Below are 21,871 nucleotides of genomic sequence, written 5' to 3' on the forward strand. Positions count from 1 at the left end.
AAAAAAAAAAAAAAAAAAAAAAAAAAAAAAAGAAGAAGATAGAAAAGAAAAGAAAAAGGAAAAAAAGGTATCATGATAAACAATATTAATCTTTTTAAGTAAACCATTTTTCATGTTTAGTAGATATATTTATTTTTATAAAGACAAGTAAAGCCACCTTATAACATATTTAATTTAATGTATAAGGTATAATGAACTGGTTCAGTTTAACACAACTACATAAGATTTTTAATATTATGAACAACCTGTTTGGTTAACAAGATAGCAGCTATAAAAATCTATAATGTTTAGTTTGTTTCTCCTGCAGACTCAGAAAATAAATGTTTTCTTTTTGCTTTGCATTTATAAAATTTTGCAACTCAAAAAATCTCTTTCAGTATTGAATTTTAATTAATCGAGGCTAAAATATACTCAGTAATCTGTACTGTTCTGACTTTAAAATCATATCAAATATTAATAACATATGCTCTTAAGAAAGTACCTTTCTTTGTAAATACAACTGACAAAATATTCAACAAAGTGTGTACAATAGTGCCTTGTATACATGTGTCTTTCTGGAGCTACTTCAGTGTAATTTAACAATCATTGCATAATAGCAGATGTATAATAGTTTCCATATAAACTATTAACTAAGCTCTAAAATATGGATATAGTTCAGCAAATCATTTCTGAGAAAAGGCATAGATGTTTATTTACCAACTATCTCTTTAAGTGGTAATTTCCTTGAAAAGACAAGGTTTATTAAATCATTTTAAAGATACTACTGGTAAGTGTTTAGCTAAAACCAATTTATGGAATTTTCAAAGGCTCAACTTGAAAATTCTTGAACTTCTTTGAAAATAACATATTCTATGGGCGATGAAGCCCCATGTGTTGAGCTTTGTTCACAGTGGATTCTTCCCAAAGGATGACTGTACCAACTCCCTCCAAGAAAGGGAGACCTCTTGAGTCACTCTGAAGGAGGTCTGCCCTTTCATGGTTTCACATCTAGAAAAGTCAAAGAGCTTATAACCAACGTCTTTTGTAAAGAAAGACGCTCCAATGAATGATTTCTCCCCCAATTTCCTAAGTCAACTGATTAATAAATTGCCCCTGGTAGGAATAGCACAGGACAGTGGACAAATGTGGTTTGCTGTTTTTTTTTTTTTTTTTTTTAAGTGCTAACAAAGCCCATTATCTCTAAATGGACTGTCTGTGTAATGATTGAAATACAAGCAGCATAAAGTATATAGAAATTACACATCAAATTGGAGAGTCAAAACTTTTTAGACTGATGTCAGCAATTCTGTTACCTTGGCAATCATTACATACAAGTATACTTTATGTGCTTGCCAGACTATAAGATAATTCAGTCTTAGTGTAGCCATTCTTTACTATCTAATGTAAATTAACACATGACTGGTGAAAATCCAAAATCTACAGCTAGAACCAAAGCAGTCATAAGCTACTCTGAGACAAATGCCACAAACAGTAGTGCCCAGAATTTCTAGTGATTTCTTAAGACCTATACATTTAATTGAACCATTTCTTAGCCCTTCTCAGAAGGCTGGTTTTATCCAGCTTAAATCCAAATCCAATATTGTTTTTTTCTTAATATTGGCCCAGAATTTAGAGTTATTGATTTGCTTTTATCAGTAACAGAGTTAGCAGTGTGAGTCAGCAGCCTCTGAACCCCTCAGGTAGGAAGACTGTAGAAGGTACTTAAAAAACCATTTATTACTAGAAGACTGAATGAGATTAACTTTAAAAAGTTAATATTTCAGTTAGATAACTTGAAAACAAGGGCCCCAAATGGTAATCTTCTAGCTAATTTGGAAAGTAGGGTTTATCGATTGACATGACATATCAGCCTCACTAACACCCAAGCATAACACTGTCTTTTCAAAATCATCAGTAATTCATATGTAAATAGCAACACAAGCTAGTAATTTCCTTACTAAAAGTGATATGCTTGTGCCCTCTGGTGGTAACATTTAGCATATTCCCCTGATATTGCATATATTGTGAAATATAAAAAAGTATATTTGTATTTGAGAATATCATCAAAATTTGAGATAACAAATGTGGTTTGTTTTTGTTTGTTTTTTGTTTTTTTAAAAAAGTGCTAACAAAGCCCATTATCAACAACAAAGGAATGATGCATTGTGCTTCTGGATATATATTTTGGCCTTCAGACACATTTTTAACAAGATAAATCCCTGAGCCCTACTCACAGGAATCAAGCTGACAGCTACAGGAATCTTAGTAAACTGGTGGTCTATGATAGGCAATTCCTAGGGATTTACATCTTGGTTCTAGACCTTAACTGAGAAATTTTTGCATTTTCCAGCTTGGCTTTTACATCTATGGGTTTCTCAAAAAACCTCACCAATGCTGGTTCATTCAACAGCGATGCAAGAATCTGTTCAAATGCAAATGACCACTGGCTCCCTGTTTTTTCCTCACTGGGTCCTCCAGAAGCACAGACAGTACCAGAGAATCCTTTGGCTGATGATGTAGGGCTATGTAGTTTCCTTCCAACTTCTTCCATCCTGAGTAAAAGGCTGGTTACAACAGCAATGGCTTGATATAATGATTCTTCTTCAGGGTCCTCATGAAATAAGTTATAGAGGGTCTTTGAAAACTGAATAAACTGAGACTAGAAGACACAAGTTGAAAATATCACATTTGAATATTAGACTTAGCAAATATAAAGAGAACTTAGAAGTGAATAGTCTCCTATATAGGATTTGTACCATAGAAGCTTCACCCTAGAAATTATAAGAACTGGTGATTAATCCCAAAATAAATCTTGGTTCTAGAAAGTTGAGTATGGGCCAAGCGTGGTGGCACACGCCTGTAATCCCAGCACTTTGGAAGGCCGAGGCAGGTGGATCACCTGAGGTCAGGAGTTCGAGACCAGCCTGGCCAACATGATGAAACCTCGTCTCTACTAAAAATACAAAAAATCAGCTGGGCGTGGTGGCAGGCGCCTGTAATCCCAGCTACTTGGGAGGCTGAGGCAGAAGAATTGCCTGAACCGTGAAGGCAGAGGTTGCAGTCAGCCGAGATCATGCCATTGCACTCCGGCCTGGGCAACAAGAGAGAAACTCCATCTTAAAAAAAAGATGAGTATGAAGCATGGAAGGAAATTTCATTTAGATGCTCTCACTTATTGCCTAATAGCAGTACATTTTATCCAGACTAATTCCTGGACTGTTTGCCTGCCAGCATTACTTAAATGTTAGGTGCTATTTTTTTTTTTTCCTAGACAAGGTCTTGCTGTGTTGTCCAGGCTTGAGTACAGTGGTGCAATCATAGCTCACTACAGCTTCCAACTTCTGGGCTCAAGTGATCCTCACACCTCAGCTTCTCAAGTAGCTAGGACTATAGGCACATGCCACCATGCCTGGCTAATTTTCACATTTTTTGTAGAGACAGGATCTCACTATGTTGCCTGGGCTGATCTCAAACTCCTGGCCTGATCTTAAACTCCTGGCCTCAAGTGATCCTCTCCCACTTTAGCCTCCCAAAGCACTCAGATTACAGGCATGAGCCACTGTGCTGGCCAGGTGGTACTTCTAATTAGGCAAAGTCCCTTTGGAGCTGTCCTCACAGGGTGAACAAGAATTCTGGACAGAAATATAGTTATAATTATGCATAAATTAGGCTGCACTTGGACCTGCTTCCATGTAATGAAAAGTCACTGACATTAGAATCATAAGGCTTTTGTTTAAGAATTAAGAAGTTTAATCCTGAATTCCAGCAAAATAGCTGATGCAAACCAGTTTGAAGACCCCGACAGAAGAACAAAACCAGCATGAGAATAGTTTCTTCACCTCCCTGTCCAATGATTACACCCTGCATTCTTCGACCAATGATCTCCACACTTTGGCCCACTCCAAACCCCTTAAAAACCCTAGTCTCAAACTCCTCGAGGAGAGGGATTTGAGGCCTCCTCCTATCTTATTCAGCAACCCTACAATCAAACCTCTTTCTCTGCTGCAACCTAATGTCTCGGTTTACTGACTTGCTGTGTACATCAGGTAAAGGACCTATTATGGTTACACCGTATTTCCCTACACGTAAATCATTCATTCATTAACCAATTGTAACAATTAAAAATGAGTTCCACTTAATCCGAAATGGCTGGAGTGGGTAGCTCAGCCAGAAGGTGGGTGGATCACAAGGTCAGGAGATCGAGACCATCCTGGCTAATATGGTGAAACCCTGTCTCTACTAAAAAAATACAAAAAACTAGCCGGGCGAGGTGGCAGGCGCCTACAGTCCCAGCTACTCGGGAGGCTGAGGCAGAAGAATGGTGTGAACCCGGGAGACGGAGCTTGCAGTGAGCCAAGATCGTGCCACTGCACTCCAGTCCAGACTGGGAGAGAGAGCCAGACTCTGTCTCAAAAATAAAAAAGAAAATTTAAGGAAGAATAAGTTTTGGGACTATCTAGTAGTACAAGGTGACTCCAAGTAACACTTTTTTTTTTTTTTTTTTGAGACAGAGTCTTGCTCTGTCACCCAGACTGGAGTGCAGTAGCACAACCACAGCTCACTGCAACCTCGACCTCCTGGACTCAAGCAAACCTCCCACCTTGGCCTCCCAAAGTGCTGGGATAGAAAAAACATAAGCCACCGTGCCCAGTCCAAGGAACCCATTTGGACATGTTTCTCTTTAAAGGCTGAAGTGGGGCCTAAGTTGACAGATAAATGGGTTTGCCTGCTAATTGCACCTTGATGATCCATAGATATTCCTAGAAGATACCTGTCAATTTACAAAAGCAATTCCAACATAAGAATTCTACAAGTCAATCATCCTACCAGAAAAGTTTACTTGTAAATAAAAATCATATACAAAAGATACACTTCATGATAATATATTGTAACATTTTTCTTTCTTAATTAATCTACAGTTTTAGTGTTCCTATATAAATATAAATATATATATAATATATTTTTCTGGGTTCCTAGTTCACAACTCCCATAGTCCTTTGTTACAGTATTGTCTTATAATGTTGGGTGTATTAGGCCACAGGGGCAGGCGTCAGAAAACAGAATCTTCTCCCCACTCTAATCTTCTTCCAACCTTCCTTTCTTCCTTCCTTCTTTCTTTCCTTCCTTCCTTCTTCCTTTCCTTTCCTTCCCCCCTCCCTCCCCCCTTCCTTCCTCCCTCCCTTCCTCCCTCCTTCCCTCCCTTCCCCTTCCCTTCCCTTCCCTCCCTTTTCCCTCCTCCTTCCCTCCCTCTCCCCTCCCCTCCCCTTCCTTCTTTCTTTTTGACAGAGTTTCGCTCTTGTCGCCCAGGCTGGAGTGCAATGGTACAATCTCGGCTCATTGCAACCACCACCTCTCAGGTTCAAGTGATTCTCCTACCTCAGCCTCCTGAGTAGCTTTCTGATAGTTGGTCTTAAACCCTCCCTAGAAAGGGTCCTACCTCATATCCTTGGGGGAAGAAATGCTGACATCATGAAGCTTCCATAAAAACCCAAGAGAACTGGGTTCGGGGAGCTTCTGATAGCTGAATGCATGGAGGCTGACAGGAGGAAGGTAAAGAAGAACTCATCCACATGTCGGGAGGGTGACACACCCCAACTCCATGGGGACAGAAGCTCCTGCGCTTGGGACCCTTTCAGACCTTGCCCTATGTATCTCTTCTTCAGGCTGTTTATCTGTATTCTTTAAAATATCCTTCTTAGTAAACCAGTAAATATAAGGATTTCTCTGAGTTCTGTAAGTCTCTCTGTAGCAAATTAATCAAACTCAAAGAAGGGATAGTGGGAACCCCAACTTGAAGTTGGTCAGCCAGAAGTTCAGGAGATCAGACTTGTTACTGGGGGAAAGGAGGGAGCAGTCTTGGGGACTGAACACTCAACCTGTGGGATCTCATACTATTTCTAGGTAGATAGTGTTGGAATTTAATTGGAGGACACTCAGCTGGTATCTACTGCTTGGTGGTGGGGAAAACCCCCACACATTTGGCCACAGATGTTTTCTTCTATGTTGATGATTGTTATTGTTGTGGTGTGAGAGTAGAGGAAAAAAGGCACTTTGAGAGAATTTTTCCCTAAACAATAATACTGTTCATTTATAATAATTCTAGAATAAATATATCATACTGACTCATTTTAGAAAGTACTTATTCAATTGTCAAATGATACAGTCCACTGAAAAATATGAAGTTGTTTGACAGTTTTCATTTTGGTAAAGTTCTCGGGATCCTCCGTATCTGTACTAACCAGATTTTAATTAAAAAAAGAAGAACATATTTTGATTAGGCAGTGTATAAGAAAAAGAGGAACTTAAGATTATGTTCAGATATAAGATCAGTAGGAACCAGGGTGTGACCCATCTCAGTAATTTATCATTCCCAGTACCTAGCATTGGGTTTGGTATCTGGTAGACAGTCAACAAATGTTTACTGAATAAATTAACATTTCCAATAAAGTTGGAAATATATTACACATATATTTTTTCTATAGGTGCATGTCATAGCAGAAGAATTCTCTGAAACACTAGACACATTTAAGTGTTAAAAATAAAAAAAAATCATTAAAAAATTTCTTCCCACTCTTCCATGCTCATCTGAAACTTAGATAATACATACATTATTTAACTATTTTGGGAATAGCATGTTAGCTATTTTAGAGGTTACACCCACATTCATACAAAAAAGCAAGAACTTAGAATTTTCTTTTTGAAAATGCTATACCTGATTCATTCTTGGTAAATCCTTAATGTTTTCTTCTTTTTTGAAAAGCTCATCTTGCCATTGACTTAGATATGCTTGAATATCAATTTTCCCTTTGCCTGAAGAAAGGGAGTAAAACCATTTCATAAGGAACAGCCCACTATACTTTCTCAAATTTCAAAAATAATAATTATGATCAAAAGGTATTTCACTGAGATATAAGAGTCTATTTTTTTTTTTAATCCAGGAAATGATCTGAAATTACCTTTCATTTCACCCACTGGCTCTCAGAATACTTTTCCCATTTCTGTTTAGACTAAAACGTTTACTTTGGGAAGGTTAGGAACTAGTGAAGATGTGGCAAGAGAGGGAGAAAGGACATATTTAGATTAAAACAATACACCCCGACTTAATAATGCAAATTTTATGTATTCATTCTCATGTATATTATTAAGTTTAAAACAGCTTCTATATTATGTTCTTAATATGCATATATTGTACCAAAGTGGGCTGGGCACGGCGGTTCACACCTGTAATCCCACCACCGTGGGAGGCCAAGGCAGGCAGATCACCTGAGGCCAGGAGTTTGAGACCAGCCTGGCCAACATGGTGAAACCCTGTCTCTACTAAAAATATGAAAATTAGCCGGGTGTGGTGGCAGGTGCCTGTAGTTCCATCTACTCGGAATGCTGAAGCAGGAAAATGACTTGAATCTGGGAAGCGGAGGTTGTAGTAAGCTAAGATCATGCCACTGCACTCCAGCCTGGGTGACAGAGCAAGACTCCATCTCAAAACAAACAAACAAATAAACAAAACAAAGTGGTCTGTAGTGGCTCTTTTTCAAAAATTTGAAACACTACTTACTCATTCAAAGAGTTTAAGATACAAATGTACTGACATTAAAAGATGTCCATGATATATTGCAAAATCAAAAAAGGAAATTATAAAACAGTACTTATGGATTTTTGTTTTAAAAAGAGAGATGTCTGCATATGTTGTGTATACACAGAAATAGATCTGAAAAGGATATAGGCAAAAATGTTTTCGGGTAGGGTTGAGTGAAGGCAAAAGGACTTATGTACTGTCTGAATTTCTTTTCCAAGAATTATCTATTACTTTTGAAATTAAAAATAAATCTTTTAAAAATAATAAAATTAAATGAATATGGGTCATTTACTATCATATTTTCTATAATTTCTGAGACATCAATAGCCTTTAAAAGGAATCCATCTTTTCCCCCTTTGTAGCTATCCTTATTTGCATAAACAATAACTAAATAAATTAAATGATAACTCCTAGATCACAGTACCTTTTTCAGGGCTGTGTTTTGCTGATTCTTCTTCCTTCTCATTTTCAGGCTTGGAAACTAGAAGAAAAGATGCAATTGCATTCTGTAAGATGTTTAACAAATACTCTTTGAAAGTAAAATAATGTTTCGTATAGACATATAAGCACATTACTTTATTCAGTTCTGCAAACAAATTTTAGCTGACTTGACCTATCATCAGAAGACAAAATATTCCAAAACTTTCACAGTAAAAAGAACACCGGGGGGAAATCCATATTTTAAAAAATCTTAGAAGGAAGTATACCAAATATTAAGTATTTATTTCTGAGTAGTATTTTCTTCTCTGTGACTTTCTTTAAATACAGTTATATTACTTTTATTATCAGGTGGAAAAAAGCACATACTGGAAGTCAGAAGAGTGTGCTACAAAGCCCTGACTGTGGCAATAACTCACTGTGAAACCTTGCACAAGTCACTTCTCTCTGGGCCTCAGTGCCTTTATCTATAAAAGGAAGAGACTTGACTTGCCTTTATCTATAAAAGGAAGAGACTTGCCTTGCCTTTATCTATAAAAGGAAGAGATTTGTAAGGTCCCTTCAAACTTAATGTTCAAACACTTTAACATATAATAACCACAAATATACATTAATCAGGGTTCATCCCTCTATAGGACATTGAATATTTATGAAAATAAACTAAAGGACACAAAAATAAGCTCATATCACTTTAAATTTTGTCTTGGAGACAGACTCATCCCTGTCTCCTACACCTACAGTGATTTATAATAAGTATTCACTGTTTGAAAAATAGCTATGACCTTTAATCATCAAATATTCTATTGTATTTTATCAAGGCATGAAAATGATCTAATACATTTTAGAAATTTCTGCAACATAAGTAGAAACAAAATACTTTTTTGAGTCTCCAATAAGCAAGAAATCCATAAATCAAAGTCCCAAAATGCAATTTGGTTAACCGGTCAAACATTTATGGACCATGCTAAGTGCTGTGGTAACACAAAAGAAGCATAAGGTAAAATGAAGCCCAATTTTAGCTGGGTAAAGTATATCTAAGTCAACAAGATCTTTATGGGTGACTAATCATCAAAACAGTTAAAGTTTTAAAGAGGTATTTACCATGGAGCTGGCTGAAATAAAGTAATTCTTCCTTGGAAAGTTCATCTCCTTTTGAAGTATCCTTAGATTTCACTTCAGTATAAGCTGAAAACATATAAATAACCCAAATTACATTTATTAACAACCAGGGGCAGAGATGAGGTTCATAATGGGTCAGGAAAATCTGGGAACCGGGTGTTAAAGAATTTCTGTATAAGAAAGATGTAAGTGAAGAAATGTAGAGGTGGTTCTACTCTACTGTAATATATAGTAATTATACTGTAATATACGTAATATATATAAAATATAGTAAATACAAGAAGTACTTGATCATTTTGAGTTTTATTATTTTTCCTACTTGTTGTTTTAATTGTTTTCCAAGAGCTATTAAAAGTTGAAATTGTTTAAATCTGGCATTTAGAAATCTCTGAAAATGTGACTTCAGCCATTTAAAAAAACATCCTCAATAATAAGGAAAACAGAAAGTTGGGTGCTTTAGTTTACTTCCTACCTGTGCTTTAACAGGTAAATAATGTTTTTCCTATTTTTTATCTCTCTGTTAAAAGCATAGTTGATGACAATATTAAACATTCTAAACTCCTTTTATAATTAAATTTTTAGGTGATTTGTCTTTTGCTTTTAATACTGTGTTTGTGATTTGAGTGTGTGAAGGGTTAAAGATGGCCTTTGGCTTGTTGGTCTGGTAAAGAATATTTCCTGGCTATCCTGAGAAAAGCTGAAAAGGGATCCCAGGTGTAGCTTTAAACAAATTATAAGGTGCTGTTTGTTTTTGTGAATTACCCAATCTCGGTTAAAAGGTACTTTTTGCAATGCTCCTTCAGTTTAAAGCCTAAGACTGTTTTCACAAAGTAGGGATCAGGCCTTGGCAAGGCATCCTCTTCAGATCAGTGGGAAAAACAAGTAAACTGAATGGTGTGGTAATTTTGAGGTAGTACGAAAGAATATAAAGAAATGTGAGCTTTGGAGTTAGACTTCAGTTTGCTATGCAATTTATTAGCGATGTGATCTTTGGCAAATTTTAATCTTTCCAGCTCTCAGTTTCCTTATCATCAAAATTGGAAGGATAATACCACCTATCAGGGATATTGTGAGAATTAAATTTAAAAAATGCATGTAAAGTTAATAACTTGTCAGAGCAAGTGCTTAATACATGATAGCTTTTATTGTGCTTCCTTTTTAAAATGTTTAATATCCCTGCTGCCTTGTCCCATTTTTCTGAATAATTTGTAGTATTTTGCGAGTTTGGCAATTTGTCTAAAGTTAATTTCCACTCTAATGACAACAACAATTCAACATTATACCAACAAGCAAATGATATGTAATTCTTATATACAAACTATTTATCATTAAATTGACAGTATACTAACAGGAAGGAAACTTGTGGGCCCATATGTTACACAGGATCTCTTCCATAGAAGATCACTGTATCTATATTAGCAAAAGTAGTCATAATATAATTTGAGGGCCACAATGAAGCAACGATCTTATATCATGTTGAAAATTAGTTTAGTTGTTAAAAAAATCTGTAATTATATTTGTTAAAATGGAATAAATTCCTGCTGTACATCATTAAAGACTGGTAAACTCTTACCTGGAGGAATATGTAGCTTAAAAAGCAGCTTAAGCTTCTCAGTAAAACTTCCATTGTACATTATGTCTGTTCAATAAAATTCAATTGTAAATAATCATGTATCTAAAGAACATTGAATCAATTTCAGCAACAAAGATTAAGATACAGATATTAGTCAAAAATTAGGATTTAGAAACCTGTTACTTAAGCTAACAATTAACCACCTAGTCAGTCAGATGCTCTCCTTCAAGTGTATAATTGTATAAGCAAAATACTCTTTATCAAAAAAGTAAAATGCTCTCTTTCCTAGCTCCTTTTCCCCAATCTCAGATTTCTCTTTTCTTTTGAATGAGGCCTGTGGAAGACAGAACTGATCTTCAAGGGGTGATCCCCAATAAGAAAGCATGCTGGGGTATCTGGAAAAGCAAAGGAATAATGTCTACAACATGTTTGTAGGTACAACATGTTTGCTGGGTATTATCTTCTAGGCTATGTGGTTGAATTTTTATGGGGAGGTCGGCGGCGGTGGGGGTAAGTCCTTCTGTAGTACCCATGCACCTGAGAGTGGGAAAATTGGGACGTTGTCTTCCTTATGTTAACCCTTAAAATACTCACATCTAACAGCTTGCTTTTCTGAAAGGATTGGGGAAAATAATATCAAAATACTTAGATTTAGTAACAAATGCAGAAAAGGGTCCACTTATTACTAAACACACTGTAACCCATGGTGATACATTTGACTAAATTGGCAATAATAGGCAGTACTAAGTATTTCTAGGAGCACTTTTTTTTTTTAACTTAAAAAAATCATCTTACCAATTGCAGAGGAGAATTCTTTGAAGTTTATAAGGCAATCAGAGTTTTCGTCCAACAATCTGAATGTCCATAAAGCTAGTGAGTCTCTATTTGCCGAATGAGCCCAGGGACTCAACAAGTGATACAACGCTCTGAACTGCTGGCAGTCAATCTGATACTGTTCCAAATATGGCAGACTGGGGTCATGATGCTTCAATACGGGACAACCCAAACACCAATAACAAGATAAAAACAGCTCTTTCTATTAAAAATAAATAAAAAGGGAAAGTTACTAATTAGAAAAAGTAATTTTGGAAGATTTTAAAAACCATGTTTGCTAAAATAAAGATAAAAATAATTAGAATGGCTGTGATACAATTCTGCTAAAAAAGCTTTATTTTTCATTTAAAAAAGAACAACAGTACCTTGAAGATGACATAAAGTTCATCCAATTCATGAAGGCTCAATTTCACATCTTGTGATACAACACGCAACTTTAAAAAGATTAAAAGCAATTTAGTACACAGAATTTAACATTGCAATAAAGAAATTCTCTTTGAATTTACTTAGAGTCTCTCTCTGCTAGAAGAAAATATTTGTCTTTTAACTTCTTAAATGAATAATAAAAAGTTATCTTATAAAGTTATTATCTATTTTATCCTTTTAAAAAGTAGTAGTAGACTAGTTCAATTCTACTGTAATATGTACTTTGCTCTTCATCTCTTCATACTCAGAAATCACTGCCACAGGACAGCCACTTAATGTCTATAAATATAAGTAACACTATTCTAAGTCTTATTCCATATATTCCTCTCTTGCCACATAAGCAGCATATCTAGTCATCATGTGAGGTTGCCATTAAATACTTCAAAGGCATTGGGAGATGTACATTCCCTATCTATGCCAAAAAACATAATCCAATAAGTAATAAGCTTAGAAAATATGTAATTTTATCCTGTTCCATGAAGAAGAAGCACTTCCTTATGTTAACCCTTAAAACACTCACATCTAACAGTTTGCTTTTCTGAAAGGGTTGGGGAAAATAATATCAAAATACTTAGATTTAGTAACAAATGCAGAAAAGGGTCCATTTATTACTAAAGCTAAACACACTGTAACCCATGGTGATACAATCTGACTGAATTGGCAATAATAGGCAGTACTAAGTATTTCTAGGAGCACTTTTTTTTTTTTCTTAAAAAAATCATCTTACCAATTGCAGAGGAGAATTCTTTGAAGTTTATAAGGCAATCAGAGTTTTCATCCAACAATCTGAATGTCCATAAAGCTAGTGAGTCTCTATTTGCCGAATGAGCCCAGGGACTCAACAAGTGATACAACTCAACAAGTGATACAATAATGATACAATCATTATGGTATCTAAGAAATTTGAAAGCAAAGGTAAAGAAAAAAGCTAGAATTGAGGAAATAGGGAAAATTAAAAAAAAAAAACCCAGTAGACTCAGTAAATAAAATTAAGACTTGGTTTATTGAAAAAATCAATAAGATGGACAAATTTCTGGCAAGTGAGATGAAAAAAATCACAAATGACTATCATTGAGAAGTGGGTAATTTAAGCATGGATACAGAGGTCATTTAAAGTGCCCAGCAGGGGCATGGTGGCTCACGCCTGTAATCCCAGCACTTGGGAGGCCGAGGCAGGCAGATCACTTGAGGCCAGGAGTTCAAGACCAGCCTGGCCAACATGGTGAAACCTTGTCTCTACTAAAAATACAAAAATTAGCCAGGTGTGGTGGCGTACGCCTATAATCCCAGCTACTTGGGAGACTGAGGTACAAGAATCACTTGAACCTGGGAGGCAGAGGTTGCAGTGAGCCAAGATCATGCCACTGTATTCCAGCCTGGGCGACAGAGTGAGACTGTCTAAAAACCTGTCTTAAAAAAAAAAAAAAAAGTGCCCAGCATGGGATGGGCCAATATGGCAAACTACAAGCAGATAATGGGTGCTGCTCTCTTATGGAGGGGAAACAAAGGGTTTAGTGAACACTGACCCTAAAAGCCGACCATCTAAGAAACCACACTGGGAACCATCAAAGCAGCAAGGGTACACAGAGAGCAGAGAGGAGTGAAGCTGGGCAGTAGCCTATCTAGCATCAATGTTGAGTCAGGAGAAGCTCCCCAATACGGGAAAGGGTAATTCACACTCTCCATGGGGATCTGTGTAAGGCTGGGAATGGGAGAATTCCCCTGCCCTAACTCCCTACTCACGACTCTCATCCTCCCACCTCACCTCTAAACTGAGGCAGAGAGCCACCCAGACGGTTTGTGGCGGCAACTCTTAAGTCCAAGGGGACCTCTACAAGCCTCGGATCCCGGAACAGACCAACACTAGCGCCACAGACCCAATAGAGGCCACAGTCATGGTGCCTGGGAGCAGTAAGATTGGTCCACCCTCCTCACCAGACAAGGCTTGGTGCCAGCTTCCAACCCAGCACTCCCGCTTCTGCCTGAAATCAGCCAGAGGCTGCAGCCTCCTGTTGTCCCATGAAACACCTACACGGCAGGGCGGATGACCCCACCCACTCCTGGCAGGGCAGATGACCCCACCCACTCCTGCCAATGGTAGCCAGGCGGGCAACACCTGCTAGAGCTTCCAGCCCAGATGTCCCGCTTCTGCCTGAACTCAGCCAGTGGCTGCAACATCCTGTTGTCCCTGGAAACACCCAAAAGGCAGGGCAGGTGACCCCACCAAGGTCCACCACTGGTAGCCAGGTGGGCGATGCCTGTTAGAGCTTCCAGCCCAGTGGTCCAGCTTCAGCCTAAACTCTGCTGGCAGTTGCAACCCCGGGTACCCTCGGGATGCACTTGGACAGCAGATGAGGTGACACTACTCACCCCCGCAGCTTCTAGCTGGGCGGGACTTTCTGGTTTAGGTGGTGCCCAAGCATCACTCAGAGATGAGACACCCAGGTTCGCAGGTTGATAGAGGGTTGGTGTGTGCCTCCCTCCACAGGGCCGACTCAGTAAGGATAAGACCTGTTTGCCAACTGTGGCTCCTACCTAAGGGGGCCCTGTGAACCAGAGCACCCAACAAAAGAAATGTGGGCATGAAGCCAGTAATTGGAGGGGGTTCCTCCAAGGCCCAGGGGTGGACTAGGTGAATGGGCCATCTCCCTGCCCCCAATCACAGACCACTACCCCGGAGCCATGCAGCAGAGCAAGAAGCCATCTGCTGGCTAACACTCTTAAGTGCCACCTACCGGACTGCAGCCCAAAACACAACACTAAAATACTCTGCCAGTATATACCACCTGTGAAAACTAAGGTAAAGGCTCCTACTGGCACCCAGCCTGAGCCAATGCATGTGTACGCTGCCACCCTGCTACGGATGCTGGCATGCACGAGCAAGCATGGATTCCACTGCCACCACCTCGATTAAGTGTTTTGGCTAGCACCTCCACTGTAGTGATGAAGCCAATGGACTGGGAACACCTCGGCCTCTCTGGCAGAGCAGGTTCCTAGCCCCGAGGGCCCAGAGAACAAAGCTGGAGGTCTGGTACCAGCCCCACAGAGGTAGTGCACTCATCTCAGGAAAGCTCAGGTGAGCTTTGGCCATCTGAAATCTTCAAAATCAAAGCCAGTCAACTGAACCCACCTTATACCACAATCAAACCCCCAAGGCATCAAAGAAGACAAAAGCCAAAAAAAAAAAAAAAGACCCATCCAAAGGAAAACAACTTCAGAGATTAAAGGAATATCAGCTCACGCAGATGAGAAAGAACCAGCACAAGAACTCTGGCAACTCAAAAAACCAGAATGTCACCTTACCTCCAAACAACTGCACTAGTTCCCCAGCAGTGGTTCTTAGCTAGGCTGAAATGGCTGAAATGACAGACATATAATTCAGAATATACATAGAAATGAAGATCATCGAGATTCAGGAGAATGTTGAAACCCAATCCAAGGAATCAAAGGAACACAATAAAATGATACAGGAGGTGAAAGACGAAATGACCATTTTAAGAAAGAATCAAACTGATCTGATAGAGCTGAAAAACTTACTACAAGAATTTCATAATACTATCACAAGCATTAACAACAGAATAGAGCAAGCTGAGGAAAGAATCTCAGAACTCGAAGACTGGTTCTCTGAATTAGCTTAGACAAAAATAAATGAACATTTCCCCAACTTTGCTAGACAGGCCAACATTAAATTCTGGAAATGCAGAGAACTCCTGCAAGATACTATATAAGATAACCATCCCCAAGCCACACAGTCATCAGATTCTCCAAGGTCAAAATGAAAGAAAAAATATTAAAGGCAGCTAGAGGTAAGGAGCAGGTCGCCTAAAAAGGAAATCCCATTAGCCTAACAGTGTACTATTCAGCAGAAATGCTACAAGGCAAAAAAGATTGAGAGCCTGTATTCAGCATTCTTAAAGAAAAGAAACTCCAGCCAGGAATTTCGTATTCAGCCAAACTAAGCTTCATAAGCAAAGGAGAAATAAGATCCTTCTCAGACAAGCAAATGCAAAGGGAATTCATGTTCATTAGATCTGCCTTATGAGAGATCTTAAAAGGAGTGCTAAATATGGAAAGGAAAGACGATTATCAGCCACTACAAAAACACACTTAAGTACATAGACTATTGACACAATAAAGCAACTACACAATCAATCAATTTTGCATAATAATCAGCTAACAACATGACAGGATCAAATCTACATATATTAATATTAACCTTGAATGTAAACAGACTAACCAGAATGTAACCAGACTGCCCTAATTAAAAGGCACAGAGTGGCAAGTTGGATAAGATAGTGAGATGCAACTGTATGATGTCTTCAAGAGACCCATCTCACATGCAATGACATCCAAAGCCTCAAAGTAAAAGGATGAGGAAGAATCTACCAAGCAAATGGAAAACAGAAAAAAGCAGGGGTTGCTATTATGATTTCAGACAAAACAGACTTTAGGCCAACAACAACAACACCACAAAACAAAAAAGGAATTATATAATGGTAAAGGGTTCAAGTCAACAAGAAGACAACTATCTTAAATATATATGCAGTCAACACAGCAGCACTCAGATTCATGAAACAAGTTCTTAGAGGCCTATAAAGAGACTTAGATAACTACACAATAATAGTGGGGGACTTCAACACCCCACTGACAGTATTAGACATATCATCAAGGCAGAAAACTAAAAAAGATATTTGGGACCTGAACTCAACACTTGACCAAATGGACCTAACAGACATCTACATAACTTTTCCCCTCAAAAACAACAGAATATATTCTTCTCATCTGCACATGGCACATACTCTAAAATTAACCACACAATCAGACATAAAACAATCCTCAGCAAATTCAAAAAACCCCAAATCATAACAACTATACTCTTGGACCATAGCATAATAAAAATGAAAATAAATACTAAGAAGATTGCTCAAAACCATATAATCACATAAAAATTAAACAATCTGCTCCTGAATGACTTTTGGGTAAGCAATGAAACTAAGGAAGAAATCAAGAAATTATTTAAAACTAATGAGAATAAGGATAAAACATATCAGAATCTCTGGTACACAGTTAAAGCAGTGTTAAGAAGGAAGTTTATAGCATAAATGCTCACATCAAAAAGTTAGAAAGATCTCAAATTAACAACCTAACATCACACCTAGAGGAACTAGGAAAACAAGAATAAACCAACCCCAAAGCTAGCAGAAGACAAGAAATTACCAAAATCAGAGCTGATCTGAATGAAATCAAGACATGAAAAGCCATATAAAAGATCAATGAATTCATGACTTGGCTATTTAAAAGAATAAGTAAGACTGATAGAACACTAGCTAAACTAATAAAGAAACAAGAGATGATACAAATAGACACAATCAGAAATGACAAAGAGACATTACCACTGACCCCACAGAAATACAAAAAATACCCTCAGAGACTACTATGAACACCTCTATGCATACAAACTAGAAAACCTAGAAGAAATGATAAATTCCTGGAAACAGACAACCTGCCAAGATTGGACCAGGAAGAAATTGAAACCCTGAACAGACCAAAAGCAAGTTCTAAAATTGAATCAGAAAACAAAAAACAAAAAACACCAATCATAAAAAGCCCAGGACCAGATGGATTCACAGCCAAATTCTACCAGACATATAAAGAAGAGCTGGTACCATTCCTACTGAAACTATTCCAAAAAATTGAGGAGAAATGACTCCTCCTTAACTCATTCTATTAGGCCAGTATCATTCTGCTACCAATAACTGGCAGAGACACAACAAAAAAAGAGAAAACTTCAGGTCAATATCCTCGAGGAGAACAGATGCAAAAATCCTCAACAAACTGCTAGCAAACCAAATCTAGCAGCACATCAAAATGCTAACCCACCATGGTCAAGTATGCTTTATCCCTGGGATACAAGGTTGGTTCAACATACACAAATCAATTAATGTGATTCATCACAAAAACAGAACTAAGAACCACACGATCATCTCAATAGATGCAGAAAAAGCTTTCAATAAGATTCAACATCCCTTCATGTTAAAAAGCCTCAACAAACTAGGCATTGAACTATATTTCAAAATAATAAGAGCCATTTATGACAAATCCACAACCAAAATCATACTGAATGGGTAAAAGCTGGAAGCATTCCCCTTGAGAACCAGAAGACAAGGATGCCCCCTCTTACCACTCTGGTTCAACATAGTATGGACAGTCCTAGCCAGAACAAGAGAAAGAAATAAAAGGCATCCAAATAGGAAGAGAGGAAGTCAAACTATTTCTATTTGCAGATGATATGATTCTATATGTAGAAAACCCCATAGTCTCAGCCCGAAAGCTCCTAGATTTAGTAAACAACTTTGGCAAAGTTTCAGAATACAAAAATCAATATACAAAAATCAGTAGCATTTCTATGTACCAACATTGTCCAAGCTGAGAGCCAAATCAAGAACTCAGTCCTACTCACAATAGCCAAAAAAAGAATAAAATACCTAGGAATACAATAACCATGGAGGTGAAAGGTCTCTACAATGGGAATTACAAAACATTGCTCAAAGAAATCAGAGGTGACACAAGCTAATGAAAAATATTCCATGCTCATGGATAGGAAGAATCAATATTGTTAAAAAGGCCATACCAACCAAATCAATTTACAGATTCCATGCTATTCCTATCAAACTACCAACGACATTCTTCACAGAATTAGAAAAAACGATTACAGAAAATTCATATGGAACCAGAAAGGAGCCCAAATAGCCAAAGCAATACTAAGCAAAATGAACAAAGCTAGAGGCATCACGTTATTCACCTTCAAACTATACTACAAGGCTACAGTAACCAAAACAGCATGGTACAGGTACAAAAACACATATAGTCTAATGGAACAGAATGAAGTGCCCAGAAATAAAGCTGCACACCTACAACCATCTGATCTTTAACAAGGTCAACAATAACAAGCAATGGGGAAAGGATACCCTATTCAATAAATGGTGCTGGGATAACTGGCTAACCATATGTAGAAGATTGAAACTAGATCCCTACCTTTCACCATATACAAAAATCAACTCAAGATGGATTAAAGACTTAAATGTAAAATGTATAACTGTAAAAAGCCTTGAAGAAAACCTAGGGAGTACCATTCTAGACATAGGCGGTGGCAAAGATTTCATGACAAAGATGCCAAAAGCAATTGCAACAAAAATAAAATTTGACAAATGGGACTAATTAAACTAAAGAGCTTCTGCACAGCAAAAGAAACTAGCAACAGAGTAAACAGACAACCTACAGAATGGGAGAAAATATTTGCAAACTATGCATCTGACAAAGGTCTAATATCCAGAATCCATAGGAACTTAAAAAATTAAAAACCAGGCCAGGTGTGGTGGCTCACGCCTGTAATCCCAGCACTTTGGGAGGCTGAGGCGGGTGGATCACGAGGTCAGGAGATTGAGACCATCCTGGCTAACACAGTGAAACTCTGTCTCTACTAAAACTACAAAAAATCAGCTGGGCGTGGTGGCACATGCCTGTAGTCCCAGCTGCTCGGGAGGCTGAGGCAGGAGAATGGCGTAAACCCGGGAGGTGGAGCTTGCAGTGAGCCAAGATCTTGCCACTGCACTTCAGCCTCGGAGACAGAACAAGACTCTGTCAAAAAATAAATAAATAATAAATAAATAAAACCAAAAATCAAACAACTCCATAAAAAAGTGGGCAAAGGTCATGAACAGACACTTTTCAAAAGAAGACCTACATGCAGCCAACAAGCGTATGAAAAAATGCTCAACATCACTAATCATTAGAGAAATGCAAATCAAAATCACAATGGGATACCATCTCACACAATCAGAATGGTGATTATTAAAAAATCAAAAAATAACAAGATGCTGGTGAGGCTGTGGAGTAAAGGGAATGCTTATACACTGCTGGTGGAAATGTAAATTAAGTCAGCCACTGTGGAAAGCAGTTTGAAGATATCACAAATAACAGAGAACTACCATTCAACTCAGAAATCCCATTACTGGTCATATACCTAAAGGAGTATAAATTATTCTACCATAAAGACACATGCATATGTATGTATGTCACAGCATTATTCGCAATAGCAAAGACATAGAATCAACTTAGATGCCCATCAATGGTAGACTGGATAAAGAAAATGTTGTCAATATATACCATGGAATATTATGCAGCCATATAAAAGAATAATATTATGTTCTCTGGAGCAACATGGATGGAGCTGTAGATCGTTATACTAAGTGAACTAACAGAGGAAAAGAAAACCAAATACTGCATGTTCTCACTTGTAAGTGGGAGTTAAACACTGAGTACACATGGACACAAAGAGGGGAACGATAGACACAGGGGCCTACATGAGTATGGAGGGTAGGAGAAGGGTGAAGATCATAAAACTACCTATTGAGTACCATTCTTATTACCTGTGTGATGAGATAATCTGTACATGAAACCCTGTGACACATAATTTACCTATATAAAAAACATGCAGCTGGGTGTGGTGGCTCATGCCTGCAAACCCAGCACTTGGGGAGGCCGAGGTGGGTGGATCACTTGAGCTCAAGAGTTTGAGACCAGCCTAGTCAACATGGTGAAATCCCATCTCTACTAAAAATACAAAAATTAGCTGGGCATGGTGGCAGGCACCTGTAATCCCAGCTACTAGGGAGGCTGAGGCAGAATTGCTTGAACTCAGGAGGTGGAGGTTGCAGTGAGCCGAGATTGTGCCACTGTACTCCAGCCTGGGTGACAGAGTGAGACTCATTCTCAAAAAAAACAAAAACAAAAACAAAAACCAAAACAAAACAAAAAAACAAGGAAGCCTGCTTCTACTGCTATTATTCAATAATTCTCTGAAGATCCTACCTAATGCAATAACACAGAAAAAAGAAAAGAGGTATAAATGTTAGGAAGGGTCAAAATTCTAAGACTGGAAATGACATGCTTGTCTATTCAGAAAATTCGAGGTCAACTAAAAAAATAGTACAATTAATGAGAGTCAATAATGCGACCACTTAGAAAAGCAACATACCCAAATCAATAACTTTTACACACACAGCCAATAAACAATTAGGCAATGTAAAGGAAAAATGATCTCATTCATATTAGCAGCAAAACCACAAAATATATAGGGGTAGAATAAACCCAAAAGAAATGTGTAAGACCTACATGATGAAAACTAAAAATGCTTACTAAAGAACATTTAAAAAGACAGATTGTTACAATGAATAAAAGCCTTAACAGATTTCAAAATAGACAAACTACAGTAACTGAAACAGTGTGGTACTGTTGTAGTAACAAAAAAAGAAAGTCCAGAAATAAAGCCCATGTATGTACGTAAGAATTTAGCATATGAAAAAAGTAGAATACTGTGAGTTAAACTATTTAATAATTGGTTTTTACAAAATAAGTGATTTCAGTTGGAAAAAACATAATATTACATAATAAACAAAAATATACTCTAGGTGTATTAATGTTCTAAATGTTAAAAAAGCAATACCAGTACTATAAGCCAATATGAAAAAATATTTTTATAATTTATGTAATTTTAAATAGGGAAAGCTTGCTAAGTTTGATATGAAACCCAGATACCATGTAATAAAAAAGAGAAAGACTTCATGAAAATTTGTAACTTGTATAATCTGAAAGACATTATAAAGATAATGAAAAAAATAATAAGACTAGCAGGAAATATTAGGCCACAAATATAGCTGACAAAGAACTAGTACTACTAATAGTCAAAAGAGCTCCTACAAATCAATACTTAAGACAATCTCATAGAAAAATAGGCAAAGGCTATGAATAGGCAATTAAGAGACTAAATTAAAAAGGCTAATAAACATATGTGATCAGTGAATTGAAACCTTAAATGAAAAGTGATATTTGATCTATCACATTGGCACAAATTAAAGATTTTGTTT

General features: G+C 37.5%; 1 protein-coding gene across 1 annotated transcript in view; it reads right to left on the reverse strand.

Annotated features, from left to right (window-relative positions):
* Positions 1-106: 106 nt before the first annotated feature.
* Positions 107-21,871, reverse strand: part of TBC1D8B (TBC1 domain family, member 8B (with GRAM domain)) — a 67,396-nt gene continuing 45,631 nt past the window's right edge. Inside the window, exons 15-21 of the mRNA XM_011970459.1 lie at positions 11,885-11,953; positions 11,481-11,721; positions 10,686-10,751; positions 9,095-9,178; positions 7,980-8,036; positions 6,692-6,789; positions 107-2,638 (exon numbers count right to left, since the gene is read on the reverse strand). Of these exons, the coding sequence (XP_011825849.1) occupies positions 2,282-2,638; positions 6,692-6,789; positions 7,980-8,036; positions 9,095-9,178; positions 10,686-10,751; positions 11,481-11,721; positions 11,885-11,953 (972 nt within the window). The 3' untranslated portion in view covers positions 107-2,281. The remainder of the gene's footprint in view (positions 2,639-6,691; positions 6,790-7,979; positions 8,037-9,094; positions 9,179-10,685; positions 10,752-11,480; positions 11,722-11,884; positions 11,954-21,871) is intronic.

The sequence above is a fragment of the Mandrillus leucophaeus genome, unplaced genomic scaffold (genome assembly GCF_000951045.1).
Source record: "Mandrillus leucophaeus isolate KB7577 unplaced genomic scaffold, Mleu.le_1.0 Scaffold949, whole genome shotgun sequence".
Lineage (NCBI taxonomy): Eukaryota > Metazoa > Chordata > Mammalia > Primates > Cercopithecidae > Mandrillus > Mandrillus leucophaeus.